The 23,818-nt window shown below is 37.3% G+C and overlaps 1 protein-coding gene across 5 annotated transcripts in view; it reads right to left on the minus strand.

Moving 5' to 3' along the window:
• The window catches only part of MAGT1 (magnesium transporter 1), a 48,162-nt gene extending 27,761 nt beyond the window's left edge, over positions 1 to 20,401 (minus strand). Inside the window, exons 1-4 of one of the 5 annotated variants that reach the window (XM_027095660.1) lie at positions 20,116 to 20,224; positions 9,246 to 9,368; positions 3,531 to 3,700; positions 876 to 993 (exon numbers count right to left, since the gene is read on the minus strand). In XM_027095660.1, coding sequence (XP_026951461.1) covers positions 876 to 993; positions 3,531 to 3,700 — 288 coding nt within the window. In that variant the 5' untranslated portion in view covers positions 9,246 to 9,368; positions 20,116 to 20,224. Of the gene's footprint in view, positions 1 to 875; positions 994 to 3,530; positions 3,701 to 9,245; positions 9,369 to 20,115 lie in introns of all 5 variants that reach the window. The other 4 variants (XM_027095659.1, XM_027095662.1, XM_027095663.1 and 1 more) reach the window with 4 other exon arrangements.
• Positions 20,402 to 23,818: the final 3,417 nt, after the last annotated feature.

Below are 23,818 nucleotides of genomic sequence, written 5' to 3' on the forward strand. Positions count from 1 at the left end.
ATCTGTGGAATACAGCAAAAGCAATGGTTACAGGGAGATTTACAACACTGAATGCATATACGGCAAAAAAAGAAAGGTCTAAACTCAATAATTTAAGTTTCCATCTTAGGAAACCAACAAAAGAGCAAATTAAATCCAAAGGTAAATGAAGAGAAATAATAAAAATTAGAGAAGAAAGTAATGAAACTGAAGGTAGAAAAGCAATAGAGAAAAATCAATGAAACCAAAAGCTTGTTCTTTGAAAAGATCAGTAAAATCAATAAGCCTCTAGGCCAAGCTAACTAAGAAAAAAGAGAGAAGACACAAATTACTAATATCAGAAATGAAAGAGGGGGGACTTCCCTGGTGGCACAGTGGCTAAGAATCCACTTGCCAATGCAGGGGACACGGGTTCAAGCCCTGGTCCGGGAAGATCCCACATGCCACGGAGCAACTAAGCCCGTGTGCCACAGCTACTCTAGAGCCTGTGAGCCACAACTACTGGAGCCCACGTGCTTAGAGCCCGTGCTCTGCAACAAAAGAAGCCACCGCAATGAGAAGCCCATGCACTGCAACGAAGACCCAACACAGCCAGAAATAAATAAATAAATACATTTATTTAAAAAAAAAATAAAGTGGTAATTTTTTATTATATTTTACCACAATAAAAAATACATAAAAGTTACTTGATTTCTACCCAATTTCCATATTCTAATAGGCTAGTATTGACCACTACATTTCATGTTTAGCTTAAGTTTAGCTTTTATCTCATTAACTACTCTAGATCTTAGGTAAGACAAATCTTATTTAACTTCTTGCAGCCATTGAAATAAAGGTATTCCATATTAGCCATATGTTATCTATTTCTATTTAATAGAATAAACCAAATAGCTTACCATCTGAAATACATCAGAGCCTTCATCAAAATCCACCATAGCAAAAAATATCCTGTTGGTAAATGCACTGGAATATCGCCAGGAGTTTGCCAGGATCTGGAATTCTTCATCAGCTTGCCTGGATGCAATTGGATTTGTGAAGATAACATATAAAACATTTTTTAAAGCAATCTAATGCAAGTCAGGCTCTGCTGACAGGGTTAGGACAAACCTTGGAAAACACTGCCACTGTTTTGGCATAAGAGAAGCCTTATACCAAGTGTTGGGGATTTCACCATGAAGTAGTGATTACTTGACTCTGCTTCATACTTTGTGCCTACTCCTTATCTCAAAGTTCCTTCAACATTCGCTGGAAGAAAGTCTAACTAGATTGTTTCTATACCAATTTTTAATACCCTAAATTACTTCTAAGAGTTCAAAGACAAGGTTGAAGTACTTCCCAGAGAAATTAGACTATAATATTAATCTATTTAAGAAATCTAAAGTACAAAACGCTACTTAGTAAGAATACAGTCTGATGAATTATTACAGTGAAAAAGAAGAAGAATCTAAGGAATTGAGATTAATTGAAACCTCAGGCCATATTTTACTTTTCCCTGATCTCCCATATGCTTTCAGTTTCTAAGATCTGACAATTTTTCATTTCTGATTATCTTTTAACTCTATCCTTCCCCATTTATTTTCATTGTTATCATCTAAAGTCAGATCCTTAATATCTGAAATTAGAACATTAAAACCCTAACTCTACTTTCTCCTCCTTCAATCCTTCTTACATTGCAATATATATCAGTCTTCCTAAATGACTACTTTCCTGATACTCCTCCTCGTCTCAGAAACCATTGTTGCTTTTCTATTACCTTCAGAACAGTCTCCAAGCTCTTTCACTGGTTATTCAAAGTTCTTTATCATCTATTTCCAAATAATGCATCTAGCTTTTACATAGCCTTACTACAACTCAACCTCAAACAGGATCTCTTAATTCCAGCACTTTATGCCTATCTCTGTACCCTTGCACACATCATTGCTTCTAATCAGAATATCCTACTGCTATGTAAATCTGATCCATCTGTCTAGCCCTAGTACAAGTCCTATCTTCTCCATTAGGCCAACCCTAACCACTTCTCTTATATGTCCTTCCTGAAATTTTATAGCATTTATTATGTACACAATTCATTTGGTACTTAATCATAAATTGTCTTATATTGCCAGCTAAATTTTCATATGTGGAACTGATTTCCCTAGCCGGATGATAAGGATAGCATATCTTTCTTATACTTTTCATCCTGATAGCACCAAATATATAGTATTACACACATCGCTGTTGCTTAGTTTTAATTATTTGAATGAGTTTAGGAAAATGTGCTAATTTACAATTTGGTCTTGTAAAAAGTAAGACAGTATTAAAAACTTTAGTTATTAAGAACTCCATTAATTTGCATTTAATACAGAATTATGAAGGACTTTGTTCATTCCCTGACATTTTTGTATACTCATGATTGCTAGTGAGTAAACTGACTGAATTATAGAGTAATTCCAGAGTTTAAGTTTATTCACAGTTAATACCTACTATTGTTTTTCCTTCTTCTACTTACTTTTAATTTATACTCAGCATAACAGCCATCCCTAAAAAAAAAAAAAAAAAAAGCACTCTGGTACCAAATCCCTTGACTATCTCCTACCTCTGAGGAGAAAATCCTTTAAAAAGAGTTAGAAAGGCTTGGGGTAGCATAACACACTATTCTGAAAGAAGGCTGTCTATTCCTTCACATGGGCTCAGGCTATCAGAATTTGGAAAGCCTCCAAGATTTTACTAAATTAGTTTTTCACAGGCTAACTTTGTCGTTTCATTTAAAGTGAATTCCCAGATCACAATACTGATCTAAAAACATAAGTAAATAAACAACAAAAAGCAAAAGCGATTTTATTTTTTAGTATCCACTATTTTTAATTATCTATAGTGCTTTTGTTTAAAGAAATGTCTTTTTTCCTAAGATCATTCAGAAATAGTAAAATAAAATCAACAAACCATTGTTTGATGAAATTTTAAGTGAGATTAGTCTCGATTTCTAAGGTTTAAAATTACTACAAAATAATCTAGAAAAAAGAAACACCTCTAAATCATGCATCTTTGTTTTCTAAAAAAGTTCTCTTGTAATTCCAAATTTTGGATGTAGCCACCATTATTGCATTAATAAATATCTATAGCTTTGGGTAGACCAGTTAACATATTGGAACCTGTTTCTTCCAAAAATGAGAGAATATTTGCTTTATGTACCTTCTGGGGTTGTTGTGATAAAACAAGAGTATGAAGTTGAAAGCACACACAAATAATAAAACACTACATCAATGCTATTGACACGCATTTATATAAGTTGATACCAATTTATAAGATGATTGTTAGATTTTTTTATGTTATTTCTAGGATGGTTACCATGAAACTTTATCCTTGCTCTTTGTCCCTCCCCCAATAATATGGACCATCAAGAAAAGACTATAAAAGAGTAGTACTATTATGTGTTACTACAGACACTCTAAGTAACGTATATACATTAATTGTTTATGTACCCACTGAACTAATTTCATTCTTCTGGGGTTGAGATATGGTTAAAATCTTATGAGTTATTTAATTTTTAAAGTGTAGTTGAAAGTTCATACTTGCACACGACACATTGTCTATGAAGTTGCAGAGCAGTGAACATGACAATAACGGAGTAGTTTCTCGGTGGGGCTTTAACAAGGCGACGGAACTTGTCTCCATTCATTCTTATTACAGGTCTTTTATTGGTCCATTCCATCAGTTGACTAACCTTTTCAGATAACACCATCTAAAAAAAAGACAAAGACAGCATGCCATTAATACTCTCAACTTGGCATTTAAAATTTCTTTTAGCTAGATAACTTACTTAAAACCAAGACTAACAAGCAGAGGTACATAAAAAATGTGAAAGAACTAAAAATTAAATTTAGTACTTGTGCCTGATGATGATAATTATTCTTAAAATTACATTATTTCATGATGAGATTTAAATGTATATTGCAATACTACATTTTTTTGTGAATTACTTATTTCTTAATAAATAAGATAAAATCAAAAAACCTTTCATTGGCTAAAGATTCCAAAGAAAGTGAGAAAAGCCACTCTACCTGATTTTAAGGTTTATTATATAGCTACATAAAAGGATAGATACATATAGATCAATGGAACAGAAACAAGAGCCAGAAACAGACCTACACAAGTATAGCTAACTGATATTTCACAAAGGTGCAAAATCAACTCAGTACAGAAAGGACGGCCTTTTCAATAAATGGTGCTGGAGCAACTGGACATCCATAGTCAAAAATACGAACCTCAAACTAAACTTCACACCTTATACAAAAATTAATTAAAAGGGTTTCCCTGGTGGTGCAGTGGTTAAGAATCCGCCTACCAATGCAGGGGACACGGGTTCGAGCCCTGGTCCGGGAAGATCCCACATACCGAGGAGCAACTAACCCCGTGTGCCACAACTACTGAGCTTGCACTCTAGAGCCCACGAGCCACAACTACTGAGCTTGCCTGCCACAACTACTGAAGCCCTCGTGCCTAAAGCCTGTGCTCCACAACAAGAGAAAGCCACCACAATGAGAAGCCGGCTCACCGCAACAAAGAGTAGCCCCTGCTCGCCACAACTAGAGACAAAGCCTGCACAAAGCAACGAAGACCCAACACAGCCAAAAATACATACATAAAATAAAATAAATTTATTTTAAAAATTAATTAAAAATGGATCTCATACCTAAATGTAAAAATGAAAACTATTTAAAAATTAGGAAAAAAATATGGGAGAAAATGTTCAGGATCAAGGGGTAGGCAAAGAGCTCTTAGACCTGACACCAAAAGCACGATTCATAAAAAAGAAAAAAAAAAGGTAAACTGGACCTCATCAAAATTAAAAACTTTTGCTCTGTGAAAGACCCTGTTATGAGGATGTGAAGACAAGCTACAGAGTGGGAGAAAATATTTACAAACCACACATCTAAAAAGGATTAGTAGCTAGAATATATTTTTTAAAACTATCAAAACTCAACAGTAAAACAAACAAAATAGGCAAGACATGAAAAGATTTCATCGAAGATGATCTACTGATGACAAAGAAACACACAAAAAGATGTTCAACATCATCAGCCGTTACAGAAATGCAAATTAAGAGCACAATGAGCTATCACTACACACCCGTTACTAAAACAAAATATAGCGACAGTACCAAATTCTGGCGAGGACGTAGAGAAACTGGGTCTCTCATACATTTTTGGTGGGAATGTACCATGGTACAGTCACTCCGGAAAACAGTTTGGCAGTTTCTTTAAAAAATTAAGCAAGCAGGGCTTCCCTGGTGGCGCAGTGGTTGAGAGTCCGCCTGCCGATGAAGGGGACACGGGTTCGTGCCCCAGTCGGGGAAGATCCTACATGCCGCGGAGCGGCTGGGCCCTTGAGCCATGGCCGCTGAGCCTGCGTGTCTGGAGCCTGTGCTCCGCAACAGGAGAGGCCACAACAGTGAGAGGCCCGCGTACCGCAAAACAAAACAAAACAAAACAAAACAACAAAAAAAAAATTAAGCAAGCACACCATTGTAAAGCAATTATACTCCAACAAAGATGTTAAAAAAATTAAGTAAGTAAAATATACACTAACCATACAATCCAGCAACTGCACTCCCAAACATTTAACTCGGAGAAATGAAAATTTACGTCTACACAAAGAAAGAGCTACATTTTGTTTGTTTCTTTTTAAAAGCCAGTCATCAATGAGGCAATGGAAGAGAAGCATGGTTAGTCAATGAGAATTTCAGTTTGAAATAAACGCAATCATATTCATTTATCCTTCCCCTCACCTCTACCCTTATGTTCAAACTTTGCAAGAGTAGTAAGAAGATGGGAAAAGATAAAAAAAAAGAAGTGCAGAAGAATCTCAATGCAGAGTTAATGCTAATTTATGGTTTTGTTCTTCTTTACAGGGATATGTTTGTAAAGGGCTGGGAAATCATGGAGTGGTTCACTATTCAGAAGCATTTGACCAATTACATTTCCCATTACTTACACTGAAGTTTGGCCAGGGCACTGGCATTCAAACTTTAAAAATAGTTCCTTCTCATTAAATTCAATCATCAAAGAACAGATGTTAGGATGTGCCTTTTCAGTTGGGAAGTGGATCAGGAACCTAATAGAAAGATAGCACTCTTTGAAAGATAGGTGTCAGTAATGCAAATGAGTTGCCTCAGACTTAGGCTAAGAAAAATAATCCCTGGAACCAATAAGAATGGCTTCTGTGGCTTTAGTCATCCCAACAAAATTCTCAAAGAATGCACGTCTAGTGGGTTTAGTGGGTTTTAATTGAATGACCCTAAATGGTTTTCCTAGGTGGTCAAGGAACCAGGACACAAGCATATTAATCCCCCCACCCCTGCTAGATGTTTCACAACACTTTTTACCTGTGTTATAGCACTTATCATTCTAAGACAATTTGATATCTGTTTCCTTCTTTAGATTATTAGCTACTAGAGAGCAGACACACATAGTACTTTACCATATAGTAGGCATTCAGTTAGTGTGTACTGAATTTCTATTTAACAGAACCCAGCTGGGAATGGACTCACTTGCATCATTAACATATAAGGAAAAAAAGACGATTACACACATAAACACTTAATAGAAATGGGATTTTTTTTAATTTCAGGAAGGCAACAATAACATGGATTCTAAAAATGCATGACTTACCTTTAAAGCATGCCTGAATTCAGGCAATACTGAAAAAAATTTTACTTCCTGAGTACACTTCTATGAACAATAGAGAAAGATGGCATAAAAAATAGTTTTGTAGCAGATATAAAGTAATTCCAGTAAGAGCCACAAAATGAATATGCTACACATGGAAAAATGAATATAGTCTCTAATAAGCCCACAGAGAAATATATACACTCGCAGAAGACTGGTATAACAAATAATTAACAAGACTTGTGGAACAATGAATGATAGGAAACAGGTTGTTGGGGGAGGGATAAATTAGGAATTTGGGATTAACATATACACAGTACTATATATAAAATAGATAACCAACAAGGACCTACTGTATAGCACAGGGAACTATACTCAATATTTTGTAATAACCTACAAGGGAAAAGAATCTGAAAAAGAATACATATGTGTATAACTGAATCACTGTGCTGTACATCTAAAACTAACACAACATTGTACATCAACTATACTTCAATTTTAAAAAAAAGGAAACAGGTTGGTGGTAAAGGCAGTGGAAGAGAGTGAACTAGAAGGCAGATAGGACAAGGAACAAGGGGTGGAGGCTAGTTCATCTTTAGCAGTAGAATTAGTTACCAAAAATTGTCAAGAATAGGGATATTTGATTTAAAATAAGGCTGCATAAATTAAACTCAGCTTTTCTAAAAAATGAATTCTTATTATTTGATACAGACTTAATGATCCTCTTGGCTAAGAGAACAATATTAGTTCACAGAAAATATGCATTCTATATTCTAAAGCAGTCATTAATTCTGTTATATTTTCAAATTAAATTTGACAGTTACCAGCAAATTCAAACATAATTTGCCTATTTTATTCACCATGGCTACATATACTATTTCGGGCTCTTTTAGAAAAAAAAATGTAAAGCAGTAACAGGTATAGTTTCAAATAGTCTATCTCTATTCAACCACATAGATATATGATCATTCCAATAAAACAAATGTATGTGCTTTGAATTAGTGGTAAACATGTGGAGTCTTCTTAAACAAAGTCTTGAATAGGTCTATGTAAAAAATGTATTATATTCCTCTTCTTGTTTATTAACAGACTGGAAAGACCAGATTTCTGGCTATACAATCCCCAAATAACTTATCAAGTAGAAGAAATTAGTTCAAAGGAATTACAAATTCTCTTTAAAGCTCTTATAAATGGGATTATTACCTCAAAAGACTGCTTATTACCGAGGCAATTAATTAGGTTACTTTCTCAGTTCATTTTTTTTAAAATGAACTAGTTTTAAACTTTTACAATAAAAGTACATGAACATAGCTTGGGACATGATAATTAGAAGCTATAATCCTTATTCACAATGACCTAATCTTTTAACATTTTAATATATATTAAAGTAAGCCCATCTTGATTTTATGGAGAAAATAGTTACTATTTGGAATGCTTAGTACGTATGTGTCAGGCAGCAACTTCTCTCCTTATAGAATGAGTATTTAATTCAATCCTCAGAACAACACTATGAGGTTAAATACTCTGTTTTTAGTTCATTTAAATGTTGAGTAAACAGGATCAGAGAGGTTAAGCAACTTGGCCAAAGTGCCATAGTAAGACACACAGCTAGGATTCAAACAGATCATTCTAAACCAAGGTTTCTCAGCAGCAGGGTAACTGACATCTTGGGCCAGATAATTCTTTTGTGGGGAGCTGTCCTGCACATTGCATGTTGAGCAGCATCCCTGACCTCTACCTATTAGATGCCAGTAGCATCACCAGCTGGCAATAACCAAAAATGTCTCCAGACATTGCCAGATAACCCTTGGGAAGTAAAATTCCCCACTCCCTCTTGAGAACCACTGTTCTAAACTGAAAAGGATTTTCACAGTCTGATTTAAGCTTTTATAATCTTATTATGTATTCAAAACTATTTTTATTAATTACTGATCGGAACACAATGTAAAAGAAAGACTTGGTGATAAAGTAAATCAAAACTTCCCAGAGCAAGCCCTTAGCATAATGGATAATACACTTACTAGGTCCATGTTTCTCAAAGTGTGGCTAGTATAAAGGAGCCTGTTAAAAGTGCAGACTTCTAGGTTTCATCCTCCAGTAAATTTGATTCAGTAGATCTACATAAGCCTTACTCAAAGGATGCTGATTAGCAGGGTTAGCTGATAAAAAAGACCAAGCAGCATGCCTGAGTGAGCCACATACTGTCTCCAATACCCAAAACTGTCCAATAAGGTGCTGGGTTTCCTGTTTGGTTTGGTGGGCCAAAGAGACAGCCGTTTTTCCATGACCACAACAGGAATTGAGCATTATAAATCCATTCCCTTAGTCCCAAGGAACTTTGCTTGGTGAGCAGGCCCTTGGATTTCGTCGGGTTTATCAGCTACTGCTCCTGGCTACCTCTGTAGTATGAGAGCACCACCACCAAGGTCATTGAGGCTGAGGCTTTTACTTGCCAACAAGGCATCATCCATATAGTGAAAGCTTTAAACATGGAAGGGTAGAGGAACTTATGCTAAATCCTGACTCACCAACTGGTAGCAAATGGCACGGGACCTTAGGTACCCCTAGAGAATACTATAAACATATATAGGAGACCTTGCTACCTGAAAATGAACTGACCTTGATCCTCAAATATCAGTAAGATGGCACAGAAGGTGTTAGTGATGTCTAAGACTGCATACCACTTGTCATCAGTCTGTGTAATAGATTCAGTTGCAGTCGCAATGTCTGGAACAGCCTGGGCTATGGGAAAAACAATTGAAATCAGTTGGTAATAATCTGCTATAAGGCTTCAGTTCCTGTTAGTCTTTTTTCACTGGCCATTGAGGGCTGTTGTTGTGAGATACTGCATCACTTACCACCTCTGATGCCTTTAAATCTTTAATCAAGGCTGTGATTTCCCTTTCTCTTCCTGGGGGGCTCTTTAGCTTCTGGTGGATTCCAGGAATATGGAATTTTAACATGTACCCCAAGTGATTCCTTTTTTAAAAATTTATTTATTTTATTTATTTATTTTTGGCTGCATTGGGTCTTTGTTGCTGTGCGCAGGCTTTCCCTAGTTGTGGTGAGCGGGGGCCACGTGCATGGGCTTCTCATTGCGGTGGCTTCTCTTGCTGCGGAGCACGGGTTCTAGGTGCACGGACTTCAGTAGTCGTGGTGCGCGGGCTCAGTAGTTGTGGCTCGCAGGCTCTAGAGCGCAGGCTCGGTAGTTGTGGCACACAGGCTTAGTTGCTCCACGACTCGTGGGATCTTCCCGGATCAGGGATCAAACCCATGTCCCCTGCGTTGGTAGGTGGATTCTTAACCACTGCACCACCAGGGGAGTTCCCCAAGTGATTCTTTATACACTGAAGTTTGAGTACTACTGCTCTACATTTTAATTCTTATGGGTAAGGACTACGTCTTATATAATTTCTATGCAATTACACAGGGAAATTAAATAAACATTAAGCAATTCAAATTATACACAACAGGAAAAAATACACCATTCCTAAAAATAAACCACCACCTGATCTTCCTGAAATGGTTGAAGAATGTGATATATTCTAGATAACTCAAATATAACACCTTATCTAGGAATAAACCTACCTAAGGAGACAAAAGACCTGTAAGCGGAAAATTATAAGACACTGATGAAAGAAATTAAAGATGACACAAATAGATGGAGAGATATACCATGTTCTTGGATTGGAAGAATCAACATTGTGAAATTGACTCTAATACCCAAAGCAATCTACAGATTCAATGCAATCCCTATCAAACTACCACTGGCATTTTTCACAGAACTAGAACAAAAAAATTCACAATTTTATGGAAACGCAAAAGACCCCAAATAGTCAAAGCAATCTTGAGAAAGAAAAACGGAGCTGGAGGAATCAGGCTCCCTGACTTCAGACTATACTACAAAGCTACAGTAATCAAGACAGTATGGCACTGGCACAAAAACAGAAATATAGATCAATGCAACAGGATAGAAAGCCCAGAGATAAACCCACACACATATGGTCACCTTATCTTTGATAAAGGAGGCAAGAATATACAGTGGAGAAAAGACAGCCTCTTCAATAAGTGGTGCTGGGAAAACTGGACAGCTACATGGAAAAGTGTGAAATTAGAACACTCCCTAACACCATACACCAAAATAAGCTCAAAATGGATTAAAGACCTAAATGTAAGGCCAGACACTATCAAACTCTTAGAGGAAAACATAGGCAGAACACTCTATGACATAAATCACAGCAAGATCCTTTTTGACCCACCTCCTAGAGAAATGGAAATAAAAACAAAAGTAAACAAATGGGACTTAATAAAACTTAAAAGCTTTTGCACAGCAAAGGAAACCATAAAGAAGACCAAAAGACAACCCTCAGAATGGGAGAAAATATTTGCAAATGAAGTAACTGACAAAGGATTAATCTCCAGAATTTACAAGCAGCTCATGCAGCTCAATAAGAAAAAAACAAACAACCCAATCCAAAAATGGGCAGAAGACCTAAATAGACATTTCTCCAAAGAAGATATACAGATTGCCAACAAACACATGAAAGAATGCTCAACATCATTAATCATTAGAGAAATGCAAATCAAAACTACAATGAGATATCATCTCACACCCGTCAAAATGGCCATCATCAAAGAATCTAGAAACAATAAATGCTGGAGAGGGTGTGGAGAAAAGGGAACCCTCTTGCACTGTTGGTGGGAATGTAAATTGATACAGCCACTATGGAGAACAGTACAGAGGTTCCTTAAAAAACTAAAAATAGAACTACCATATGACCCAGCAATCTCACCACTGGGCATATACCCTGAGAACACCATAATTCAAGAAGAGTCATGTACCACAATGTTCATTGCAGCACTATTTACAATAGTCAGGACATGTAAGCAACCTAAGTGTCCATCAACAGATGAATGGATAAAGAAGATGTGGCACATATATACAATGGAATATTACTCAGCCATAAAAAAGAAACAAAATTGAGTTATTTGTACTGAGGTGGATGGACCTAGAGTCTGTCATACAAAGTAAGTCAGAAAGAGAAAAACAAATACCATATGCTAACACTTATATATGAAATTTAAGGGGAAAAAAAAGGTCATGAAGAACCTAGGGGCAAGATGGGAATAAAGACACAGACCTACTAGAGAATGGACTTGAAGATATGGGGAGGGGGAAGGGTAAGCTGGGACAAAGTGAGAGAGTGGCATGGACATATATACACTATGAAACTTAAAATAGATAGCTAGTGGGAAGCAGCCGCATAGCACAGGGAGATCAGCTCGGTGCTTTGTGACACCTAGAGGAGTGGGATAGGGAGGGTGGGAGGGTGGGAGATGCAAGGGGGAAGAGATATGGGAACATATGTATATGTATAACTGATTCACTTTGTTATAAAGCAGAAACTAACACACCATTGTAAAGCAATTATACTCCAATAAAGATGTTAAATATATATATATATATATAAAACACCTTAATAATTCCTAGACACTTCTTTCACTAGTCTTCTTTTGTCTCTTCTGTTATATGATTTTATAAAGGAATTTCTCTTTTTTCACATTTGAGTTAAAAGTTTTCTTGATCGGAGTAAATCGCTAGTACTGAAGAACCTTCTTCCTTAGGATGCCTCTTATTCGTTGTCAAGAGCCCATTGTTTGGGTACTGAAAGCTATGCCTTAGAAATAAAAATTTTGTTTCTCTATAGGCTCTACACTAAGTCCCACTATTCACTCTCTAAATATTCCTTTATCTTCCAAAGTCATAACCTTCAAAAGTAAAGGATTAATATATCACCTGTGACCTTCAGGCCCTTCTATTTACTATTTAATACTTTAAAGTTGTTAGTAGGAAAGATATTTTCCAGGGACTATAGTACATAAAAGTAGGAGGTTTATCAAGTGAGCTCAACTCAAAAAAGTAATTGATTTGGAAACAACTCCTACTGCAAATACTTTTTCCACTACAGTTTTAAAAAACATTTGAGAAAATATACCCATCCAGTCTTAAAATTTGCACTGGATATATTTATTTAAAACAAAATAAAAGTTTACTATGAAAAAACATTAAATTTATAAGCAAAGACTTTCACAATCAATTGATATCTCCCCTTCTTGGAGTACATTACTCTACTTTCAACTATTTAAATAAAACAAAAAGAAGAGTAATAATATTCACAATTAAAATATAATGCTTACCAACAAAGTTAAGTAAGCTTAAAGTCTTTCTCTTCTCTTGAAGCATTTAAATTATTATGGCCACAAAATAATCCCACTAACAGGAAGTCAATTAATATCTCTAATTCTGTTAGTAATAATCAAGTACAATGAAAATTTTAGGACTACAAGGGATTAAGAGGACCAAGAAAGTGCGGTAACACAACACTGCACTAATTTAACTTTATTCTATTTGCTTGCATAATATGTATCCCAATTAGCTCTAGCAAAATAGATTAAGCCTTAACAACTACAAATTTTCCTATTATCACTAAATATCACTCAGCAAAGATAGCATATAGCAGTCAGTGGTCCCCAATCTTTTCGGCACCGGGGACTGGTTTCGTGGAACAGTTTTTCCATGGACGGGGTGGCGGGGGATGGTTTCGGGATGATTTAAGTGCATTACATTTATTGTGCACTTTATTTCTATTATTATTACATTGTAATATATAATGAAATAATTATACAGCTCACCATAATGCAGAATCAGTGGGAGCCCTGAGCTTGTTTTCCCTTGCCACTCACTGATAGGGTTTTGATATGAGTTTGCAAGCAATTGATTTATTATGGTCTCCGTACAGTCAAAGCTCTCTGCTAATGATAATCTGTATTTGCAGAGCATCAACGCCTCAGCTCCACCTCAGATCATCAGGCATTAGATTCTCATAAGGTGTGCGCAACCTAGCTCCCTTGCATGCGCGGTTCACAGTAGGGTTCGCACTCCTATGAGAATCTAATGCCCCCGCTGATCTGACAGGAGGTGGAGCTCTGGCGGTAATGCGAGCAATCAGGAGCGGTTGTATTTCGCTCGCCCGCCCGGCGGCCCGCCGCTCAGCCCCTGCTGTGAGTCCCGGTTCCTAACAGGCCACGGACCGGTACCAGTCTGTGGCCCGGGGGTTGGGGACCCCTGGTATATAGGAATCCACTATAATTTAAATCTAAATTCTGATGCTGCCATTAAGATTACTTTTGAATTTCAGAAGTAATAAAGCTAAGCATCAACAGTCTGAATTCCTCTAAAATGCACCTCCCTTTCCCCCAAAACTTATTTCATTATATCTGTGTTCTAGACCATCAGGGTTTATTCATAAAAATTCTTGATATTTTTAGCTTTCTTAATAATCCACTAGCCTACAAATGTTAGTTTAAAAAATTCCTGGTTAAGGAATAAATTTTCAACTCCATCCTTAAATTACAAGTGAGACTGAAGAGACCTGGAAACATAATTGGCAGATAATGACTGAAGGAGAAAGACAGTGAACAGAGAAGAGAGTATCTGTAATCCTTAAATGCTATCTGCTCCATTCTCAGTTCACATACTTCTTGCACAGGGCTAAAATATACCACTGTCCCCTCTCCTTGATGTTTATTTTTGGAGGATGTCTCAATTTGTTTGTTTTGCAATGCTACTGAGCCTTTTGTTCTTGGTAATAAGGTATTTTCTAAGTAATTGCTGGGGTTTTGCGCATGTGATACTTTCATGCATCACTTCTCAAAGCAATGTCAAAGAATACAGAAGTTTTTTCCAATAATTGCCTGCCTTGTCAAAATATGCAGATAATTTTATTTTCTGAATAAGCTTCATAAAAACAATATAAAAAGATCAATTGAAAAATATTTTATACTGCAGAGGAACACAAGCTTATTTTATTTTCTATCAATAATATTCATCTAATGTCTTCTACATACCAGGTACTGCATTAGGCACTTTACAGCCCTCATCTCCTTTAATTCTCACAATACAAAAGAAGATAGGCATTTTCCCATTCTACTGATAAGGAAAATGAGACTCAGAGTAACTTGCTAAAGATCACTTGGGTTGCATTAACATACATGATCTTTAAAATTTTACACAATTTTTTGAAAACTGAGCAAACGGGAGGAAAACTATCTGCCACCCTAGCATTATTAAGACCATTTTTTAATGTTTCAGTATGCTTTGTGCATTCATTCTTTTCCAGGGAATTCCCTGGCTGTCTGGTGGTTTGGACTCAGGGCTTTCACTCACAGGGCCCAGGTTCGATCCCTGGTCAGGGAACTAATATCCCACAAGCCACACAGTGTGGCCAAAGAAAAGAAAAAAAACGACACTCTTTTCCATATTCCATATTATTTTTCTATTACAGATTCCCAGAAGTAGATCAAGAAATATGGATAATTTTTTACAAGTGAAGAATTGTCAATTATTATTTTTTTTAAATATTTATTTTCGCTGTACCGTGTCTTAGTTGCAGCATGCAGGATCTTCCTTGCATCATGTGGGATCTTTAGTTGTGGCATGCGGACTCTTAGTTGCGGCATGCATGCGGGATCTAGTTCCCCGACCAGGGATCGAACTCAGGCCCCCTCCATTGGGAGCTCAGAGTCTTACCCACTGGACCACCAGGGAAGTCTTGAGATATGGATAATTTTGTCAAAGACCATGCCTTTTCATTTTTATCATGCTGCCTCCCTAAAATGACACCAGTTGCAAGAATAAGCAACTTTCTTTCTACCAGAGGGGGAAATAATTCACCATAAAAATAAAATAAGTCACTGCAAAATAAGCCTTTGTGGCCTAGCAGAGAGCATACGATTTGGAGTCAGACAAGGGGTAGAATCCCAGCTCAGCCTCTACAGCTGTGCTTCTTTAGGCAAACCCCCAACGTCTCTCTTGCTCAGTGTCAGTTTCCTCACCTTTCAAAAAGGGCTAATACTCTGCAGGGTTATTGTGAGGATTAGAGATAATGCATATAAACCATAGTGCATGACATGTAGAAGGCATTGAATAAATATTAGAGAATAAGTCAATGTTCCAGTGAAAACACTGTTACGAGTGTAAGTAATCCGATAAGTAGGGTAGCATTTCATTTAACAACAGACAACTATGAAGAACTTGAGTGATTTTTTTTTTTTTTTTTTTGCAGTACGCGGGCCTCTCACTGTTGTGGCCTCTCCCGTTGTGGAGCACAGGCTCCAGACGCGCAGGCTCAGCGGCCATGGCTCACGGGCCCAGCCGCTCCGCGGCATGTGGGATCTTCCCAGACCGGGGCACGAACCCGTGTCCCCTGCATCGGCAGGCAGACTCTCAACCACTGCGCCACCAGGGAAGCCCAACTTGAGTGATTTTTAATTATATTCATTTAGGAGAGGTGTCTTTTTTTTGTTGTTCTTCTCTATTTTTTTAAATAAATTTATTTATTTAATTTATTTATTTTTGGCTGCATTGGGTCTTCATTGCTGCACGCAGGCTTTCTCTAGTTGTGGCAAGCAGGGGCTAGTCTCCGTTGCGGTGCTTGGGCTTCTCATTTTGGTGGTTTCTCTTGTTGCGGAGCACGGGCTCTAGGCACAGAGGCTCAGTAGTTGCGGCTCTCAGGCTCTAGAGCTCAGGCTCAGTAGTTGTGGTCCACAGGCTTAGTTGCTCCGTGGCATGTGGGATCTTCCCGGACCAGAGCTCAAACCTGTGTCCCCTGCATTGGCAGGCAGATTCTTAACCACTGCGCCTCCAGGGAAGCCCTCTATTTTTTTTTAATTGAAGTGTAGTTGATTTACAAAGTTGTGCTAATTACTGCTGTACAGCAAAGTGACTCAGTTATACAGGAGAGGTGTCTTTTAAAACATAATACTTAGATTATAAGATCATACATTATCCTACCATTTAAAGTCAAATCTACTATGGTGGATAGACCTGGGATTTTTTAAAAATAATGTTTTCAAAAATTGTAAGCATTTTGCAACAGAACGTCTATATTTTTAAACTGTCTCTAAGTAGTATCACAGTAATCTCATTATTTAAAAGTCCAAAACATGCTCAGTTACAGGGGAAAGGTATAAAAACGAAACCAACTTTACCAGCCTATGTTTGTTCCTTGTTTACTGATGAGAAAATCCAATTTTAGATTGTGAAACCTAAACAAACCCTCAAGTGAAAGAACAGATTGCTGACTTTATATGTACACAGTTAATTAATTAATTAATTAGATGTTTATTGACAGATACTGCTAGGTGTGAAAAGAATTAATTTAAAAGTGTCTGTATTCATAACCAATATTTTATAATAACTATAAATGGAGTATAATCTTTAAAAATGGTGAATAGCCATGTTGTACACTTGAAACTCATATAATATTGTAAATCAACTATACCTCAGTTAAACAAAAGTGTCTGTATTCAAGATGCTCACAGTCTAATGGGAAAGACTGGTATATAAACAATGACAATACAATGTGCTGAATTCATCTCAATTCACCTAGGGGAACCAGGAAAAGCTTAGTTGAGAAGGAAGGTAATGTTTGAGCTAAGAGTTGAAGAGTAGGAACCCTCAGGTGAATGAGGGAGTGGGGTGAGGGAGAAGAAGGGAGATACTCCAGCAAGTATAGATACTTGCAAGAGAGTATAGAAAGATCAAGGCAGGAATTCCCTGGCAGTCCAGTGGTTAGGACTCGGCACTCTCACTGCCGGGGCAAGGGTTCAATCCCTGGTGGGAGAACTAAGATCCCGCAAGCCATGCGGCCAGTAGAGGGCGGAGCTTGAATTGAGATGAGCCTGGAAAAAGCAGACCAGGGACAGACCACAGGAGTCCTTTTATACTTTGCAAAATAGGTTATTTTAACCTTTCGGTTGTCAGTTTTTTACCTTAGCATCTCTGGCAACACTATGAAGGATGAGTTCAAGGATGACCAGTTAGGCAGTTATGGCAAGAGATTTGCAAGAGCGATAAGGGTCTTGAACAGTGGCATGATGGGAAGGGAGTTAGAATCTGATTCCTTAAAAACATTTTTTTATTGAGATAAAATGCACGTAACATAAAATCCACCGTGTTAACAATTTTAAAGTACATAAAACATTATTAATCATTAGAGAAATACAAATCAAAACTACAATGAGATATCATCTCACACTGGTCAGAATGGTCATCATCAAAAAATTTACAAACAATAATTGCAAGAGAGGGTGTGGAGAAAAGGGAACCCTCTTGCACTGTTGGTGGGAATGTAAATTGATACAGCCACTATGGAGAACAGTATGGAGGTTCCTTAAAAAACTACAAATAGAACTACCATATGACCCAGCAATCCCACTACTGAGCATATACCCTGAGAAAACCATAATTCAAAAAGACTCATGTACCACAATGTTCACTGCAGCACTATTTACAATAGCCAGGACATGTAAGCAACCTAAGTGTCCATCAACAGATGAATGGATAAAGAAGATGTGGCACATATATACAATGGAATATTACTTAGCCATAAAAAAGAAACAAAATTGAGTTATCTGTACTGAGGTGGATGGACCTACAGTCTGTCATACAGAGTGAAGTAAGTCAGAAAGAGAAAAACAAATACCATATGCTAACACATATATATGGAATCTAAAAAAACCAAAAAGGTCATGAAGAACCTAGGGGCAAGACGGGAACAAAGACACAGACCTCCTAGAGAATGGACTTGAGGACACGGGGAGGGGGAAGGGTAAGCTGGGACAAAGTGAGAGAGTGGCATGGACATATATACACTACCAAACGTAAAATAGATAGCTAGTGGGAAACAGCCACATAGCACAGGGAGATCAGCTCGGTGCTTTGTGACCACCTAGAGGGGTGGGATAGGGAGGGTGGGAGGGAGGGAGATGCAAGAGGGAAGAGATATGGGGTCATATGTATAACTGATTCACTTTGGTATAAAGCAGAAACTAACACACCATTGTAAAGCAATTATACTCCAATAAAGATGTTTAAAAAATAAAAAATCAAGTACATAATTCATTGCTAATTCCTTTTGAAAGTAATCTATCCCCTGCTAGGCTCTTCTGCTTCTAGTTTAGTGAGAGGTTAAATGAATAAATAATTTAACTGGTAGAAATACTAGTTTTTAACATTTTTCACTGTTTTATTAAAAAATGGTGGTTGTAGAAATTTAGACAATACCAACATATAAGGTAAAAAGTTACAGTGTTCCCCTAATGAACAATCCCAACTACCCAGAGATATCCACTGTTGTATATCCTTACAAAGGTTTCTCTCTCTATATATATACACTTTTATATATATATATATATATATATATATATAAACATAAAAGGTCTCTAGAATATAAAACTATGTATTGCTTTACATCTTGTTTTCTACGTAAAAATGGCTTGGAACCCTCCTAAAAAAGCACATAGATTTCTAGTTCCAGTGTATGAGCCTGCTCATTTCACCATTACTTTGAAAATTGTATATTTTTAATTTTACTTTTTGCCAATCTATTAATTAACTCGTTTTAATATGCTAGCTTATTTTTTTTCTTATGGAATAGTACACATATTCAAAAACAGAGAAGGTAGGTTCTCTTAAATTCAGCTCAAGTTGACAAGCATCGGAGATGTTTAAATGGCATTTTAAAAGTGCCTGTACAGGTATCGTGTACTAGAAGGAGGCACAGAATGTACAGGAAATAGCATAAGACGGACTGACCTAGGATTTCAGTCCTTGTTCTGCAACAGTTAACTGTGTAAGTTTAGGACTTGGGTTTCCTTATTTATAAAATTAGAGAGCATAAAGAATTGCTAGTAATCTGTAAAGCTCTAAGAGCATACGGCTCTACACGTTTCAAAACAACAATGTTAAAATTCCTCAGCTTGGATTGCTTAATGGTGAGTAAAGAATACTGTATCTCCTCCACTTGCCAAAGTCAGTAAATTCCACGAGGAGGAATCTTAGTTTTGTTCACTTATATACACTAAGCTTCTCACAACAGCGCCTGGCGCGCTTGATGTTTGGTAAACCATTGAAAATGGTTTAAGAGCTTCACTCCGGTAACTTGCTTTGAATCAATTATTTGGACAATGAAATAAATTTGGCATAGCTCCGCTCTTCTGTTTACTCCTCTCATTCCTGAAGTGAAAATGCTACAAAATATATAGTTCTCACACGTCTAAAAGGGAGTTACATCTACTGACAGAAGAAAGACTCAGATATTCTACCCCTTGGACCTAAAGTCGAACTTCCCGCCACCACCTGATGGGGCCCATACTCAAAGAAGTGTCAAAACTCGTAGCTATGTACATCCACAGGCCTATAGAAGCCAGCTTGTCACCTACCCCACCCCACTCTCAGACTCTACAGTCCCAGAAGACAAGGTATTACAGTTTCTTCTCTCGCGAACCCCACAATTCCAAAAACGGCGGAATTGGAGCCGCCAAAGGTACAGAATCGGCGGGGAAAAGGGATCGGGAAGGACAAAACAGACCCTCTCAAGCCCCACTTGTTGGGAGAAGCCCGTGTTGCTGGAAACAGCGTCCTCACCTCCTTCTTTCTCTGGGCAGAGGCTGAGGGAACCCCGTAAACGAGCAGCAGTGCCACCGCTACGGTCGCAGAGACGCACCAAAGCCACCAACGCGCTGCCATGTTCGCTTCTCTCCTTTCTAGAAGGGAAACTTTCCTGGGGCTGGGTCTGAGGGTTGGGCGTGAGAACAGGCAAACCAGCCCCCTCGCGCCTCCTCATTGGTCCAGCTCAACCCTGCCCGTAGTCCCCTCACATTACGTCAGGGCGCTGTACAGCCAGACGCCCGCTAAAAGACGTTTCACTTCTAATTGGTCTCTGTTAGCCAATAGAAAAATGACAATCTGGAGGTTTTACATTGGTCCGCTAAGGATGAGGGACCGCCCCTTTCATTAAACGTAAAGATGGCAGGCTTAGCGGTTCTTCAAATACGCGTGCGCAGTCGTGAAGCATTGCGCCTTTTCAGCGTCCAAGGTGGCTTAGGGTTGTTACGACAGAAACTTTTTCCCGGAGACTCTTTAGAACTTTTTGAACACCTCTTTCGTGTAATATTCTAGAAAAATTGGACCTAGCCACGTGATTGATAGGAGCTATCCAAGTCCCTTATTTGGCCTCCAAAGTATTTCAAATAAAAAAATAAAAAGAAAGTTGGGGCTTCCCTGGTGGCAGTGGTTAAGAATCCGCCTGCCAATGAAGAGAACACGGGTTCGAGCCCTGGGCGGGGAAGATCCCACATGCCGTGGAGCAACTAAGCCCGTGTGCCACAACTACTGAGCCTGAGCTCTTGAGCCCGCGAGCCACAAATACTGAAGCCTGCGCTCTTAGAGCCCGTGCCCTGCAACAAGAGAAGCCAGGACAATGAGAAGCCTGCGCACTGCAGCGAAGAGTAGCCCAGGCTCACCGCAACTAGCGAAAGCCCGCACACAGCAAGGAAGACCCAACACAGCCCAAAAATAGGTAAAAGCAGGAAAGCAAAAACAGTGTTACTGAGGGATATTTTAAAAGGTGAATGAACAAGAGCTTGTTGAATACCTTGTGTGTCCCAGGAACTGTGCCACATGTGCTGAACACAACAGACATCAAAAGTTATATTCTAAAGTGTTTATTCATGGCAAACCTTTAGGTTTATTAGGTAGGCACCAACAAGTACTTAAATTTCTGTTATAGACAGCAAATTTTTTTTTTTTACTTGCCGTTCTTTTGTTTGAGGGATGGACGCAGCACTAAGGTTGTAAGAAAGCACTTCTGTCTTTTTAAAGTTTTTGTGTCATAATCGGTTTTCTTAAATATCCAGTTCCCTTATCTAAAAAATAATAAAAATCCTACATAGCAGAACTTTCCACTTATTTGGCCCAGTTCTGTTTACCATTGTGGGTTGTAAAACTGGGATAATAGAGAAGAATAATATACTCAAGAGGGAAAACACCAACAAAACCAATTGCATGTAATTTGGATTTATTTTGATGCTGTGGAATATCATATGACCATTCTTTTAGGCCCTGCTGAGAAACACACGGAGAGGAAAATAATTTCATTAAGTTGGAGAGACAAAGAGATGGGTATGGAAGGGAAAATAGTTGCTTCTGAAGAGATGTGATCTAGAGATATGTAAAAAATTAAAACGTTTACAGACACTCGTAGTAAGAAATTTTTTAAAAAAGGACACTGAGACATGCCATATGATTCCATTTATATGACATTCTAGAAAGGTAGAGAACAGATCAGTGACTATCAGGGGCTGGAGGTGGGGAGAGGGACTGACTACAAAGGGGCCACACAAGGAGATTTTTTGTGAGGATACAGCCTTTCTCTCCTTAATTATTGGGGTGGTTACACACTGTTTACATTTGTCAAAACTCAGAAGACTACACTAAAAAAGAGTGAATTTTACTGCATGTAAATTTAACAAATAAAAAATTAAGGTAAGTTTTTTAAGTACACAAAAATCTCACCTATCATTTTGGCAAAAATTCAATACATGATGTCATTGAGTCTGTGGAGAAACAGGCACCCTCATACATTGCTGGTGGGAATGAAAAATGGAGGATAACTTAATATCTAATGCATTTATCCTTTGATTCAGCAATCCCACTTCTAGGAATCTACTCCAACAATAAGAAAATATATGCTCACAAATTTGTTCATTTCAGCACTATTTGTAATTGAAATATTCTCAAAACCACCTAAATGTTCAAATATAGGAGAATGATTGAATATACTATGGTACATAAATACCATGGAGTATTTCACAGCTGTAAAGAAAAGGAATGAGGAAGAGCTCTGTAAATGATATGGATTTTCAAGATCTATTGTTAAAGTGAAAAAACCAAGTGCAAAAGTACATACATATTATGCTACATTTGTGTAAAATAGAAGAGGAAATAAGAAAATATATATGTTTGCCCATTTTGCAAAAGGAAACACAGAAAGCTTAAATCAGAAACTAATGAAATTGGTTACCTACAGAAGGTGGAGAAAATGGAGTAGAAAAGTTATGAGGGAATGACACTTCTCTAAGTACACCAGTTTGTATAGTTTTGACTTTTGAAATAATGTTAATATTTTAAAAATAAAATATAAAAGCAAATCATATGGTTTTGCAAGATGAAAAAAGTTCTGGAGATGGATGGTGGTGATAGTTGTACAACAATGTGAATGTACTTAATACCACTGAACTATACACTTTAAAATGGTTAAAATGCTAAATTTTATGTTATGTATATTTTACCACAATTTAAAAAATAAGTTAAACATTTAAAAATCACATCAGTAAGAATGGGTTAAAAAACTGAAATTGAATACAAACAGAAAAAAGGGAGCACAGCTCTATTTCAAATGAAAAAAAACCACACTAAAAAAAAAATAACTAATCTGAAAAATTTATGAACACAGTACCTTGATTACATACCATTAGTCTAAAGAAAAAAACACAACTACAAGCAAATCTTAAACTCTACTAGGTAGATTTCTTTTTCATAGTGATATGAGCAAAGCAATTCTGAAAATATATTGTGTATAATGTAATATGTAAAAACACTGATGTTGAGAGCCAGGATTCTCACTGTGTAAGAAGGGAGATACAAATATGAAATGAGGGAAAGTAAAAGAGAACTTTTGGGGGTTGGACTGGAATTGGAAGTATTTGTATAAATTTATCATTCATGATATATATTCCTAGCTCTATTCACAGGAAGGACTAGAAGCAATAACACTCCAATATCAATGAGCAAACCTAGTGCCAAATCTAGGTTGCTAAATGCCATCCCTGAAATAAATTGGGGCTCCTTAGGGAAATGGTTGATTCCAGTGCTGGGGCAGGGAAAGTACAAGATGAGCCTTGTGTCAGAAAATAAAGATGTGCTCAAAAAAAATGATGGCGACGTCAAAAAAAGACATATAAGCCAGCTTGAAGGGAATCCTACTGACAACATCTGAGACTATTGAGCATTAAAATAAATCATGATAGCAATGGATTATAACCTATGGAATCCATGGATCCACACTGATAGTGAACAAATAAATAGGGGAGAAGATCAAACTCCTCTTTATAGTAGAACACTCAGTATTAAATATGGAAGGAATGATAGAGTTAGAAAATCACCATTTTGCAACTTTCATACTAATAATTCTTTTAGGCAAAAATCATCAATGGATACAAAAACTAGTGGGTGGAAGTTTGATAAAGAACAGGATATATACATAGTCTGAATGTATTCCTCACGTTAC

The sequence above is a fragment of the Aethalodelphis obliquidens genome, unplaced genomic scaffold (genome assembly GCF_003676395.1).
Source record: "Aethalodelphis obliquidens isolate GAN/ISIS:26980383/991018 unplaced genomic scaffold, ASM367639v1 scaffold92, whole genome shotgun sequence".
Classification (NCBI taxonomy): Eukaryota; Metazoa; Chordata; class Mammalia; order Artiodactyla; family Delphinidae; genus Aethalodelphis; species Aethalodelphis obliquidens.